Source organism: Callospermophilus lateralis, chromosome X, assembly GCF_048772815.1.
Source record: "Callospermophilus lateralis isolate mCalLat2 chromosome X, mCalLat2.hap1, whole genome shotgun sequence".
Classification (NCBI taxonomy): domain Eukaryota; kingdom Metazoa; phylum Chordata; class Mammalia; order Rodentia; family Sciuridae; genus Callospermophilus; species Callospermophilus lateralis.
The window spans coordinates 57392325-57406558 of record NC_135325.1 but is presented as its reverse complement, the minus strand read 5'-3'; the positions used below and the strand labels follow the sequence as shown (position 1 = coordinate 57406558).

At 35.6% G+C, this 14234-nt stretch overlaps 1 protein-coding gene across 1 annotated transcript in view; it reads right to left on the bottom strand.

The window, feature by feature from the left end:
- The window catches only part of Mtmr8 (myotubularin related protein 8), a 60232-nt gene that overhangs the window by 21350 nt on the left and 24648 nt on the right, over window positions 1-14234 (bottom strand). The window contains exon 11 of the mRNA XM_077107056.1: window positions 11730-11858. Coding sequence (XP_076963171.1) covers window positions 11730-11858 — 129 coding nt within the window. The remainder of the gene's footprint in view (window positions 1-11729; window positions 11859-14234) is intronic.

The window sequence follows — 14234 nt, the reverse complement described above, 5'->3', positions numbered from 1 at the left end:
GAAAAGACAAGGAAAGAAAGGACCACAAGCAATGCAGGTCAACTCAACTTTAGAAGAGGTAATAGCTGCAGCAGATGGAATGTCAGATAAAGAATTCAGGATATACATGCTGCAGATGATCTGGAGTCTCAAGGAAGACATTAGACAGCAAAATCAGACAATGAAAGATCACTTCGATCACTTCGACAATGTATTACATAAACAAATCCAAGAAGCAAAAGATCAACTATACAGGGAGATAGAGGTAATAAAAAACAAACAAACAGAAATCCTAGAAATGCAGGAAGCAATAAACCAACTTAAAAACTCAATTGAGAATACTACCAGCAGAGTAGAACACTTAGAAGATAGAACATCAGACAATGAAGACAAAGTATTTCAACTTGAAAAGAACATAGACAGCTCAGCAAGACTGTTAAGAAACCATGAGCAGAACGTCCAAGAAATATGGGATAATATAAAGAGACCAAACCTAAGAGTCATTGGGATATAGGAGGTATAGAGGTCCAAACCAAAGGAATGAGCAACCTATTCAATGAAATAATATGAGAAAACTTCCCAGACTTGAAGAATGAGACAGAATCCCAAATCCTAGAAGCCTACAGGACGCCGAATGTGCAAAATCATAAGAGATCCACACCTAGACACATTATAATGAAGATGCCCAACATACAGAATAAGGAGAGAATTTTAAAAGCTACAAGAGAAAGGAAGCAGATTACATTTAGGGGTAAACCAATCAGGATAACAGCTGATCTTTCAACACAGACTCTGAAAGCTAGAAGATCCTGGAATAACATATTTCAAACACTGAAAGAAAATGGGTTCCAACCAAGAATCGTGTATCCAGCGAAATTAAGCTTCAGGATGGAAGATGAAATTAAAACCTTCCACGATAAACAAAAGTTAAAAGAATTTGCAGCTAGAAAACCATGTCTTCAAAACATCCTCGGCAAAACATTACAGGAAGAGGAAATGGAAAATAACAATGAAAACCAACAGTGGGAGGTAGGACAGTAAAGGGGGGAAAAATAATCAAAAAGGAAAACAAACCATGTTTACTAACATAAATAAACAAATATGGCTGGAAGAGCAACCCATATCTCAATAATAACCCTAAATGTTAATGGCTTAAACTCACCAATCAAGAGACACAGGCTAGTAGAATGGATCACAAAACAAGACCCAACAATATGCTGCCTACAGGAGACGCATTTGATAGGAAAAGACATACATAGACTGAAGGTGAAAGGTTGGGAAAAATCATATCACTCATATGGACTTCGGAAACAAGCAGGAGTGTCCATACTCATATCAAATAAAATAGATTTCAAGCCAAAGTTAATCAAAAGGGATAAAGAGGGACACTACATACTGCTCAAGGGAACCATACACCAACAAGACATAACTATCATAAATATATATGCCCCAAACAATGGTGCAGCTATGTTCATCAAACAAACTCTTCTCAAGTTCAAGAGTCTAATAGACCACCATACAATAATCATGGGAGACTTCAACACACCTCTCTCACCACTGGACAGATCTTCCAAACAAAAGTTGAATAAGGAAACAATAGAACTCAATAACACAATTAATAACCTAGACTTAATTGATATATATAGAATATACCACCCAACATCAAGCAGTTACACTTTTTTTCTCAGCAGCACATGGATCCTTCTCAAAAATAGATCATATATTATGTCACAGGGCAACTCTTAGACAATATAAAGGAGTAGAAATAATACCATGCATCTTATCTGATCATAATGGAATGAAACTGAAAATCAACGATAAAAGAAGGAAGGAAAAAACATGCATCACTTGGAGAATGAACAATAGGTTACTAAATGATCAATGGGTTATAGAAGACATCAAGTAGGAAATTAAAAAATTCTTAGAGATAAATGAAAACACAGACACAACATATCGGAATCTATGGGACACATTGAAAGCAGTTCTAAGAGGAAAATTCATTGCTTGGAGTTCATTCCTTAAAAAAAGAAAAAACCAACAAATAAATGATCTCATACTTCATCTCAAAATCCTAGAAAAAGAAGAGCAAAACAACAGCAAAAGAAGTAGAAGGCAAGAAATAATTAAAATCAGAGCTGAAATTAATGAAATCGAAACAAAAGAAACAATTGAAAAGATTGACAAAACTAAAAGTTGGTTCTTTGAAAAAATAAATAAAATCGACAGACCCTTAGCCATGCTAATGAAGAGAAGAAGAGAGAGAAATCAAATTACTAGCATACGGGATGAAAAAGGCAATATCACAACAGACACTTCAGAAATACAGAAGATAATCAGAAACTATTTTGAATCCTTATACTCCAATAAAATAGAAGATAGTGAAGGCATCAATAAATTTCTTAAGTCATATGACCTGCCCAGATTGAGGCAGGAGGATATAGACAACCTAAACAGACCAATATCAATCGAGGAAATAGAAGAAACCATCAAAAGACTACCAACTAAGAAAAGCCCAGGACCGGATGGGTATACAGCAGAGTTTTACAAAACCTTTAAAGAGGAACTAATACCAATACTTTTCAAGCTATTTCAGGAAATAGAAAAAGAGGGAGAACTTCCAAATTCATTCTATGAGGCCAACATCACCCTGATTCCTAAACCAGACAAAGACACTTCAAAGAAAGAAAACTACAGACCAATATCTCTAATGAACCTAGATGCAAAAATCCTCAATAAAATTCTGGCGAATCGGATTCAAAAACATATCAAAAAAATTGTGCACCATGATCAAGTAGGATTCATCCCTGGGATGCAAGGCTGGTTCAATATACGGAAATCAATAAATGTTATTCACCACATCAATAGACTTAAAAATAAGAACCATATGATCATCTCGATAGATGCAGAAAAAGCATTCGACAAAGTACAGCATCCCTTTATGTTCAAAACGCTAGAAAAACTAGGAATAACAGGAACTTACCTCAACATTGTAAAAGCAATCTATGCTAAGCCTCAGGCTAGCATCATTCTGAATGGAGAAAAATTGAAGGCATTCCCTCTAAAATCTGGAACAAGACAGGGATGCCCTCTCTCACCACTTCTGTTCAACATAGTTCTCGAAACACTGGCCAGAGCAATTAGACGAAAGAAATTAAAGGCATAAAAATAGGAAAAGAAGAACTTAAATTATCACTATTTGCAGATGACATGATTCTATACCTAGCAGACCCAAAAGGGTCTACAAAGAAACTATTAGAGCTAATAAATGAATTCAGCAAAGTGGCAGGATATAAAATCAACACGTATAAATCAAAGGCATTCCTGTATATCAGCGACAAACCCTCTGAAATGGAAATGAGGACAACCACTCCATTCACAATATCCCCCCCCAAAAATAAAATACTTAGGAATCAACCTAACAAAAGAGGTGAAAGACTTATACAATGAAAACTACAGAACCCTAAAGAGAGAAATAGAAGAAGATCTTAGAAGATGGAATAATATACCCTGTTCATGGATAGGCAGAACTAACATCATCAAAATGGCGATATTACCAAAAGTTCTCTATAGGTTTAATGCAATGCCAATCAAAATCCCAATGGCATTTCTTATAGAAATAGAGAAAGCAATCATGAAATTCATATGGAAAAATAAAAGACCCAGAATAGCAAAAACAATGCTAAGCAGGAAGGGTGAATCAGGCGGTATAGCAATACCAGACTTCAAACTATACTACAGAGCAATAGTAACAAAAACAGCATGGTACTGGTACCAAAACAGGCGGGTGGACCAATGGTACAGAATAGAGGACACAGAAACCAATCCACAAAACTACAACTATCTTATATTTGATAAAGGGGCTAAAAGCACGCAATGGAGGAAGGATAGCATCTTCAACAAATGGTGCTGGGAAAACTGGAAATCCATATGCAACAAAATGAAACTGAATCCCTTTCTCTCGCCATGCACAAAAGTTAACTCAAAATGGATCAAGGAGCTTGATATCAAATCAGAGACACGGCGTCTGATAGAAGAAAAAGTTGGCTACGATCTACATACTGTGGGGTCGGGCTCCAAATTCCTCAATATGACACCCATAGCACAAGAGTTAATAACTAGAATCAACAAATGGGACTTACTCAAACTAAAAAGTTTTTTCTCAGCAAAAGAAACAATAAGAGAGGTAAATAGGGAGCCTACATCCTGGGAACAAATCTTTACTCCTCACACTTCAGATAGAGCCCTAATATCCAGAGTATACAAAGAACTAAAAAAATTAGACAAGATAACAAATAACCCAATCAACAAATGGGCCAAAGACCTGAACAGACACTTCTCAGAGGAGGACATACAATCAATCAACAAGTACATGAAAAAATGCTCACCATCCCTAGCAGTCAGAGAAATGCAAATCAAAACCACCCTAAGATACCATCTCACTCCAGTAAGATTGGCAGCCATTATGAAGTCAAACAACAACAAGTGCTGGCGAGGATGTGGGGAAAAGGGTACACTTGTTCATTGTTGGTGGGACTGCAAATTGGTGCAGCCAATCTGGAAAGCAGTATGGAGATTTGAAAGCTTGGAATGGAACCACCATTTGACCCAGCTATTCCCCTTCTCGGTCTATTCCCTAAGGACCTAAATAGAGCATGCTACAGGGACACTGCTACATCGATGTTCATAGCAGCACAATTCACAATAGCAAGACTGTGGAACCAACCTAGATGCCCTTCAACAGACGAATGGATAAAAAAAAATGTGGCATTTATGCACAATGGAGTATTACTCTGCATTAAAAAATGACAAAATCATAGAATTTGGAGGGAAATGGATGGCATTAGAGCAGATTATGCTAAGTGAAGCCAGCCAATCCCTAAAAAACAAATGCCAAATGTCTTCTTTGATATAAGGAGAGTAACTAAGAACAGAGTAGAGACGAAGAGCATGAGAAGAAGATTAACATTAAACAGGGATGAGAGGTGGGAGGGAAAGGGAGGGAGAAGGGAAATTGCATGGAAATGGAAGGAGACCCTCAGGGTTATACAAAATTACATACAAGAGGAAGCGAGGGGAAAGGGAAAAATAATACAAGGGGGAGATATGAACTGCAGTAGAGGGGGTAGAGAGAGAAGAGGGGAGGGGAGGGGAGGGGAGGGGGGATAGTAAAGGATAGGAAAGGCAGCAGAATACAACAGACACTAGCATGGCAATATATAAATCAATGGAAGTGTAACTGATGTGATTCTGCAATTTGTATACGGGGTAAAAATGGGAGTTCATAACCCACTTGAATCAAAGTGTGAAATATGATATATCAAGAACTATGTAATGTTTTGAACAACCAACATAAAAAAAGGAAAAAAAAGAAAAAAATTAGCCTACAAAAAAAAAATGCATATATATATATTTATTTATTTATAAATGGACACAATACCTTTATTTTATTTATTTACTTTTATGTGGTGCTGATGATCAAGCCCAGTGCCTCCTATGTGTGAGGCAAGTGCTCTACCACTGAGCCATAATCCCAGCACTGGAATATATATTTTTAAATTTTGTTTTCATTAAAATGTTTTTGAATTTAACTCAGACTTTTTAGTGGTTTCTCTAGGCAGTATAATTTATTTATATATATACATACACACACACACACACACACACACACACATATATATTTATAAACACACACATATATGTATTTATACACACACACATACTGTGTGTGTATATGAGTGGCTTATCACAGTCTACTAGTATTGATATTTTATAAGTTTGAATGAAGTGTACAAACCCTTCTTCTCTTTACATCCCTTTCTTCTCCTCCATTTAAAATTGTCTTAAATATTTTATCTCTATATATGTAGAGCCATATTGTCAATGTTTTACTTTTTGATTCTAATGTTAAATAATTTAGACAATTCAAGAGGAGAAAGTCTATCATACTTACACATTTTTATTCTTTCCATTGTTCCTTCTTCCTTTCTGATGTTTCAAGATCCCTTGTTTTATCATTTCCTTTCTCATTAGAGAAATTTTTTAGGCCTTTCTTTTAGGGTATGTCTGCTACCAATACATTCTCATTCACCTTTCTTTCAATCCTGAAGGATATTTTCTTCAGTTAAAAATTATCCATTGATAGTTCTTTTTGTTCAGTGCTTAAAATGAGACCTTATTTCTGGCTTCCCTGATTTCTGGTGAGAAATCTGTTGTCATTTGAATGGTTTTCCCTTTTAAGGTGTCATTTCTCTGTTGTTGTTTTCAAGAATGTTTTTGCTGTTTTAATAAGTTTGACTATGATATTTCTTGGTGTGAATTTTGGGTTTATTCTATTTGATAGTAACACATCTTGTTGAATCTATAGGTTTATATCTTTTACCATATTTGGAATATTTTCAGCCATTACACTTATCCTCCATATCTATAGGTTCTGCATCTGTAAATTCAACCATTTGCTGAACAAAAGTGTAGTTAGACCAAGAGTAGTAGCACATCCCTGCAATCCCAGTTGCTCAAAAGGCTGAAGCAGGAGGATGACAAGTCCGACTTAGCAAATTTGAGAGGCCCTAAGCAACTCAGAGACTCTGTCTCAAAATAAAAAGGGCTGGGGATGTGTGGCTCAGTGGTTGAGTATCCCTGGATTCAATCTCTAATTTGTTTTCTATCAAAAACAAATGTAATTAGGCCTATGATGGTTGATCTTTACTGAACATGTACAGATTTTTTGTTAGTATAAAATATACTGTATAACCATTATTTATATAGCATTTACATTGTATTAGGTATTATAAGATGATTTAAAGTATTCGGGAGACTGTGCACCAGTAGGCAAATTCTATGCCATTTTATGTAAGGGACTTGAGCACTCATGGATTTTGGTTTCCACAGCGGGTAGTGTTTCTGGAATCAATTCCCATTGGATTCTAAGAGACAACTGTATTTCTTTGAGTATTCCCTCAGCACCTCTGTCTTTGCCCACTACTTCCAAGTGTCCAGTGATACCAGGGTTAGTTTGTTTCTTATTGTCCCACTGAGGTTTTGTTTGTTTTTTTTCAGTCAGTTTTCTCTTACACTTTTCCCCCTCTTACTCCTATTTTTACTTAGGTTCAAATTCTTTCATTTCTCCCTTCCATTCTGCTATTGAGCCTATTGTGTTTTCATTGCTGTTACTGTATTACTCCATTATACGGTTTCCATTTGGTTCTTTCATATCTTCAGTTTTTCTTTATTTTTTGGTAGTATTGGGGATTAAACCCTTGGCCTCACACATGCAGGTCAGTACTCTACCACTGATCTATATCCATAGCCCTTTAAAAAAAAATTTGGAGATAGTTTCACACCAATTTGCCCAGGCTGGCCTCAACTTAAAATATTCCTGCCTTAGTCCCCTGAATAGCTGGGATTATAGTCACGTGCTACCATGCTAGGGTATCTTCAATTTCTTTGCTGAGACTTATAAAAATTTATTTCAAGTAAGTTTTGAATTGCTTCTTGAGGAATCTTGATGATTTCTATTTAAAATATTTGTCAGATAATTCTAACATCACTGTCATCTTGTATTGGAATGTACTACCTTTTTTCATTCAAGTTGATATTTTCTACACTTTTGTTCTGATGACTGATTTTCACATTAAATAGACATTTGGGGAATGTTGTTAAGAGTCTCTGAATTTTAATTAGATTTTCTGTTTAACCAGGCTTGTTTCCTATGGCCCTCTTCTGACTTGGGACAACAAAGTAGGAAGTTCCTCCTCATTATAGGTCAGGAGGGAGTATAAGTTGAAGCTCTTCACTTAGCCTATATTGACACTTGAGTTGGGGAGGGCCTCCAAAGTACTACTAAATGGAAGCAAATTGGCAGGCTTCCCACTAGACATATGCTGATAACATCATAAGATGGACAGATATGCCTCATTACCTTTCCCCATGATACCTCCAATGATACCACAAGGCATGGCCTCATTAATGCTGGGTGGTGGTGAAATTCCTGACTCTCAAAAGGCTTCTTCTGATACTATCCAAGTAGGGAGGGGGACAAATACCATATTCCTATTGAGTGAAAGTAGAAGTCCAGGCTCTCCACATGGTCTCACTAACATTAGAGGAAGGGAAGTATACACTGGGGATGAAAATCCCAATCCCCATTTGGCCTTCTCTAACACCACCAGTTGGGAGGTACAGGGATATTTAGGTGTTTATTCCAGCTTGATGAAGGCAGAAATATTGACTCCTAATTTGGCCTTTGTGGATTGGTTGGAGTGCCATTTTTTTTTTTTTCCTTCTGTAGGGTATGACAAGAAGAGAGCTATTATTGTCTAAGGATGTCTGTCTTAACAGGCTGTCTCTTTCCTGATTCTTTAGCTAGACAGAACAGGATTCTTTGGGTTTTCATGCCCTTGGCATTTCTGTGCTACCACCTTCTTTGGGTTCGATCCTCAACACCACATAAAAATAAATAAATAAAAATAAAGGCATTGGGCTGGGGTTGTGACTCAGTGGTAGAGCACTTGCCTAGCATGTGTGAAGCACTGGGTTTGATCCTCAGCACCACATATAAATAAATAAAATAAAAGTCCACTGACAACTAAAAAAATTTAAAAAAAATAAAGGCATTGTGTCCACCTACAACTAAAAATATATTTTTAAAAAGCTACTAAACCAACAATCGTACCCTCAACCCAACAAACAGCAACAAAAACTTCTCTGGAATCCCTTTAGATTCCAAGTGAGAATCTGATTACCAGGATTACTATATTATAATATTCAATTGATCTGGTGTTTGATAAAGGTTTAAGAGTTGCTAGAAAGAAACAAAAGTATTGCCCATTCATAGGGAAAAAAAAAACAAATTAGTAGAAACTCTTCATAATAATGGTCTTAAACAGTTTCTACTAATTTGATTGGTAAAATAGACTTTAAAAATACATGATCCAAATTAATGTTGTTTTCACTAGACTCCTTTTCGATTCAAAGTGAGAAAATTAAATGGATAGAAACATATATGCCAGGAAAATAGTAACCAAAATAGTTGGTGTGCTTGTACTAAGGACAAATGAGTCTTTTAAGTCAAATATTGTTACAAAATGGAAACTTCAGTATCCCATTTTCTATTTCCTTTTGTTTTTTGGTACTAGAGATCGAACCCAGAAGCACTTTACTATGAGCTACACCCCAATCCCTTTATTATTATTTATTTTTTTTAGCAGAGTCTAAGTTGCTTAGGGCTTTGCTAAGTTGGTGATACTGGCCTCAACTTTGTGATCCTCCTGCTTCAGCCTCCCTAACCACTGGGATTACAGGTGTGTGCCACAACACCCGTCTTCCATTTTCTATAAAGAATAGAAAAAACTAGACAGATCAATAAGAAACAGAGACTTGAACAACATTATAAATCAAGCATACCTAAAGATATGTGTAGAACACTCCATCCAATAATTAGAGAATAGTCATTTTCCTCAAATCATACACATTATTGTCAGAAGACACATCATTCTCCAGTTCAGAACATATATTAGGCCACAGAACATGACTGAATAAATTCAAAAACTTGGAAATAATAAAAATACATTCTCTGACTACAATGGAATAAATTAGAAATCAGTAAAAACACTGGAAAATTCAAATATGTGAAAATTAAACAATACATTGTTAAACAACTATTGGATCAAAGAATATGTTGTGAGGGAATCCAAAAATACTTTTAGATGAATGAAAATAAAAATACAACATACCAAAACATGGGATTCAGAGAAAGCAGTGCTAAAAGGGATATTTATTGCTATATATACATGAAATTAATAGTTTTCAAATTTAATTTTTACTTGCACTTCAAATCAATAACATTACACATTAACAATAGAGAAATAGATGAGCAAATAAAACCCAAAACTAGAAAATGAAAGAAATAATAAATATTAGAACAAAGATACATGAAATAATGATTAGAAAAACTGTAGATCAATAAAACCAAAGTTGGGTCTTTGAAAAGATCGACATAAGATACAAATCTTTAAGCTAAAATGATTTTTAAAAGGAGAAAGAGAAGTCAACCAAAAAATAAACTGGGGATATTATTCCTCATCATACAGAAATAAAGATGAGAAGAGGATACTATGAATAATTTTATGCCAAAATTAAACAGATGAAATAAATAAATTTCTAGAAAAACATAACTGCCAAAAAGTGATCTAAGAAGAAATAAGAAATCTGAACAGGTCTAGAAGTAGAGGCATTAATTAGGAAACAAAAACGTCCCAAGAAACAAATTCACTGGTGAATTCTCAGAAATATTTAAAGAATAAATTTTAAGGCTTTAATTTTAAGACTCCCTAATTCATTCTACAAGGCTAGCGTTATTCTGACACTAAAGCTAAAGAAATCACAAGAAAACAAAACTTCAGATCAATGTTCGTTATGAATATACATGCAAAAATTCTCAACAGTATACTAGGCAACCAAATAGAGCACCATATTAAGAGGATTATACACCACGAGTAAGTGATATTTACCCCAGGAAAGCAAAGGCGGTTCAGCACAATGAAAATCAAACAATATAACATACCACATTAATAGCAATAAGAGGAAAACACATAATCATCTCAATTGGTACAGGACAAATATCTGACATACTCTAGCATCCTTTCTTCATGAAAGCACTCAACAAACTAAGTACAGAAGGGGATGTGCTAAACATGGAGAGGGTGTTTGTGAAAAACCTAGAGTTAACTTCACTCAACGGAGAAACACTAAAGGTCAGGAATAGGACAAGGATGCCTGCTTATACTACTTTTATGCAACACTACATTGGAAGTTCTAGCCAGAATTATTAGTTAAGAAAAGGAAATACATCCAAATTTCAAAGAAAGTAAATCCATCTCTATTCAGAAATGATAAAAAATCTTATATACTACAAAATACTAAATAACCTCCAAAATAAGTTATTATAGCTAATAAATGTATTCTCCTCCTCTCGGTTTGTGAGCACTTCAGCCTGTTGAGGCTTTGGAAAAATATAGCACATACTACCAGCACTATTTCTTTCATTTTTTTCTTTGTTGTAGAAAAGGATGGGAAAGGAAAAATAGAAGATACATGGAAAGACTAAAGAAATAAAACAATCTGCATCCCTGACTGGTTACATTCCTATACATCAATTATTATTTCTCTTTTATTTTCCCCAAGCACATGCTATGTTTTGAATAAGTGCTCCCTCAAACATCCATGTCTTGGAAGCTTGATGCCCAGGGTGGTATTATGAGGCTGTGGAACTTTTAGGAGGTGGGGCCTAGTGAGATATCTGTAGGTCATTGGATGTATAGTCTAGAAGGGGATTGTGGGACCCTGGTTTCTTCTTCCTCTTTCATTGCTCTGCTTCCTGGTTTATGTGGTGAGCAGTTTGTTCTGCCTTGATGTACTGCCCTCTCCAGAGAACCAAAGCAATGTGGCACTTGATTTTGGACTAAAACATCCAGAACCATGAATCAATATAAACCTTTTCTCTTTAGGAGTTAATTGCTTCAGGTATGTCATTATAGAAATAAGAAGCTAATTAATACAGCAACTAATAGCACAGACCAAAAAACCAAAGAGGATTGAGCTCTTATAAGAGGTGGCAAAGAATAAGTCATATTGGGACAGATTGTCCTACTCCATAGCCAGGCTTGTGAAAATGATGGCAGCTATCTAAGGACAGGCAAGGCAGCTAAGACCCCAGGGCCTGCTAAAATAATAGAGGGAACTTAAAAACTTACTGAATGTTGTAGGGCACAGTACTAGGATTGAGCACCCCATATACAGTGAAACCTTTATAGAGGGGGTTCCTGAAGTCTGGTTTCCTCTGAACCAAGAAAGGCCACACAGAATGTGTTTTCTCATAGACTCTGTTAGAAAAGAAAAACAAACCAAAAAATTACAAACAGTAATCAAGTAATCTCAACAGAACTGCTGAACTTTATATTTAGTCAAATATTACAAATAAGTATCCCAACTCAAGAAAGAAGGAAAATTGAAATAAGTGGCTAATGAATGTTGGTAGAGGAACAGATTTCTGGGCTCCAATTTATCCATCTTTAAAATGAATAAAATGTTAGTAAGAGTTCCAAATTAAATAGCAAGAGTTCTAAGTCCAGTGTTTGCTGTGGATGTGGCTACATGATCTTAGAAAATTTCCTAGCTGTTTCTGGGCCTGTTTCCTTGTCTATACAATGTGGCCTCTAACATGTCTTCCAACTCTAGGATTCTATGAAATGATGACCTTTCCAGATTTAAAAATATTGGATTTGGGGTTGGATATAACTCAGTTGGTAGAGTGCTTGCCTAGCATGCACAAGTCCCTGGGTTCAATCCCCAGCACCACAAAAAATATTGGATTTTTTAAAAAGTCTGGTAGTTTAAGAAATGGAAATCCTAGATGGAATATTTATGGTTCGCCCATGTTTCCAGCTTCTTCTCCCTTCAGAAGGTTAAAGACAGTGAAAGACAATTGGCAGTTTATACTAGCAAATATTTTTGAGTTATCCCAGGTAGATAACCAAAGATTGGGTATTTATATGGCAAGACTGATTCTTCTACTTTAATTAGGACTGCAAGTAATCTGATCAACCAATAAGGAAGTTCCTTATTTAACACTTCAAAATACATGGGATCCACTGGTCCCAATGAAATCTGTATGTAACCACACATGGAAAGGTCATTTGTACACACTGTGTCGAAGAAAGCTGGAGGAGGAGAATACTATAGGTGGTAGTACCTAAAATTGTGGTCCTGTAACTTTTACAACCCACAGACCATTTCAGTCAGGCTAAAGGCCCTTTATATCCATCTTTCTCATCTGTCACTGGTTAAAAATGACAACAAATCTTCCAGAGTTAAGGTAACTAATATTTATTGTTACCTATGTGTCAAATTACTGTTCCAGACTATTTATCCAAAATACTTCCTTAAATCTTTATAATAAAATCCTGTGAGGTGTTTAGTTCTAAATTACTAATATAAGATAAAAAAATTAATTAGCCTAAGCTCACATAGTTAATAGGTGACAAATTCAAAGTTTGTATCTTGGACTACCTTATTCTAACTAAGGCTTATGTTTTTCCTTTCATGAGTGAATGACAGTTCTGCTTATTTTAAGTAATCAGTATTTTAACATATATTAAAATGTTCAACTTTTCTACTTTAACATTGAGATTCAGAATTGTGTGGGAAATGGGTCCAGATATATTAATCTCATTTTAAGAAGGGAAAAAATTATGGAAAAATGGACATCCAGTTGATAGAAAGAACAGGTGTAAAATCATTTGGGGAGAGAGTGATAAAGGTCTTGTTGCAAAACAGAGTGGGGAGGGAGATAGATAGGTATGTATGCAAGGAAGCATCTAAGTAAATACACGTTAAAGCAGAAAGCTTCATCGCTGTTCTCTATGTTGTCAAGAAAAATAATGGAATCATGGAGAGCAGATGCCATCTAGGCTATGTCATGAAAGGGCCCAAGAACCTGAGCTGTTAACGCAGCCAATAGTGTGAAATATTTTCTCTGCCTCTAAAATAAGAAGAGTGATGCTCAGAGGTGCTCCACACCTTGTGAATCTCATAAACTATGTTTTCTACATCATGGGGATGTTGGTTCAAGCCAGGGTGACAAAGTTAAACTGACTACAAGAACTGGACAGATAACATTACAAGTAGGCTAGGATTGAACAATAGGGAGTGGCAAGAACTGTAACAAATGAAAATTTGTCCCATTCAAATGCAGGAGCTGCTATTGAGCTCTAGTTAATTATTGATATAAGAGAATATAGGACCAGTGTTGACAGAGTTCCTGGTTTTTCAGAATATTTTAGTAAAACAGCTTATCTACTTTTAAAAAAATCCTAAATCAACTGGATTTGATGTTAAATTCTCTAACACTTAAACACTGGCAACCGAATTCACATTTTAAATACTCACAGACTAAACAAACCTCTACTGTTGGGCTGGGATGGGTCTATGAGCTGCCAGTTTGTGATCTCTGATACAAGTGAAAAGGATTGTGGGTAATGACCATTCATACCACAATGATTGATTCTTTGTTTTTAATTTTGTATTGGTGCATTATAATTATACATAATAGCAGGATTCATTATGTCATATTCATATATGCACACAATTTGATAAATCTCATTTCCCAGTACCTTCCCTTCACCATCCCTGATCCTATAGCAGCCCTTGTATATTCCCTATTTTATTGGCTCCTCATGATTGCCCTGGAAAGTAGGCAT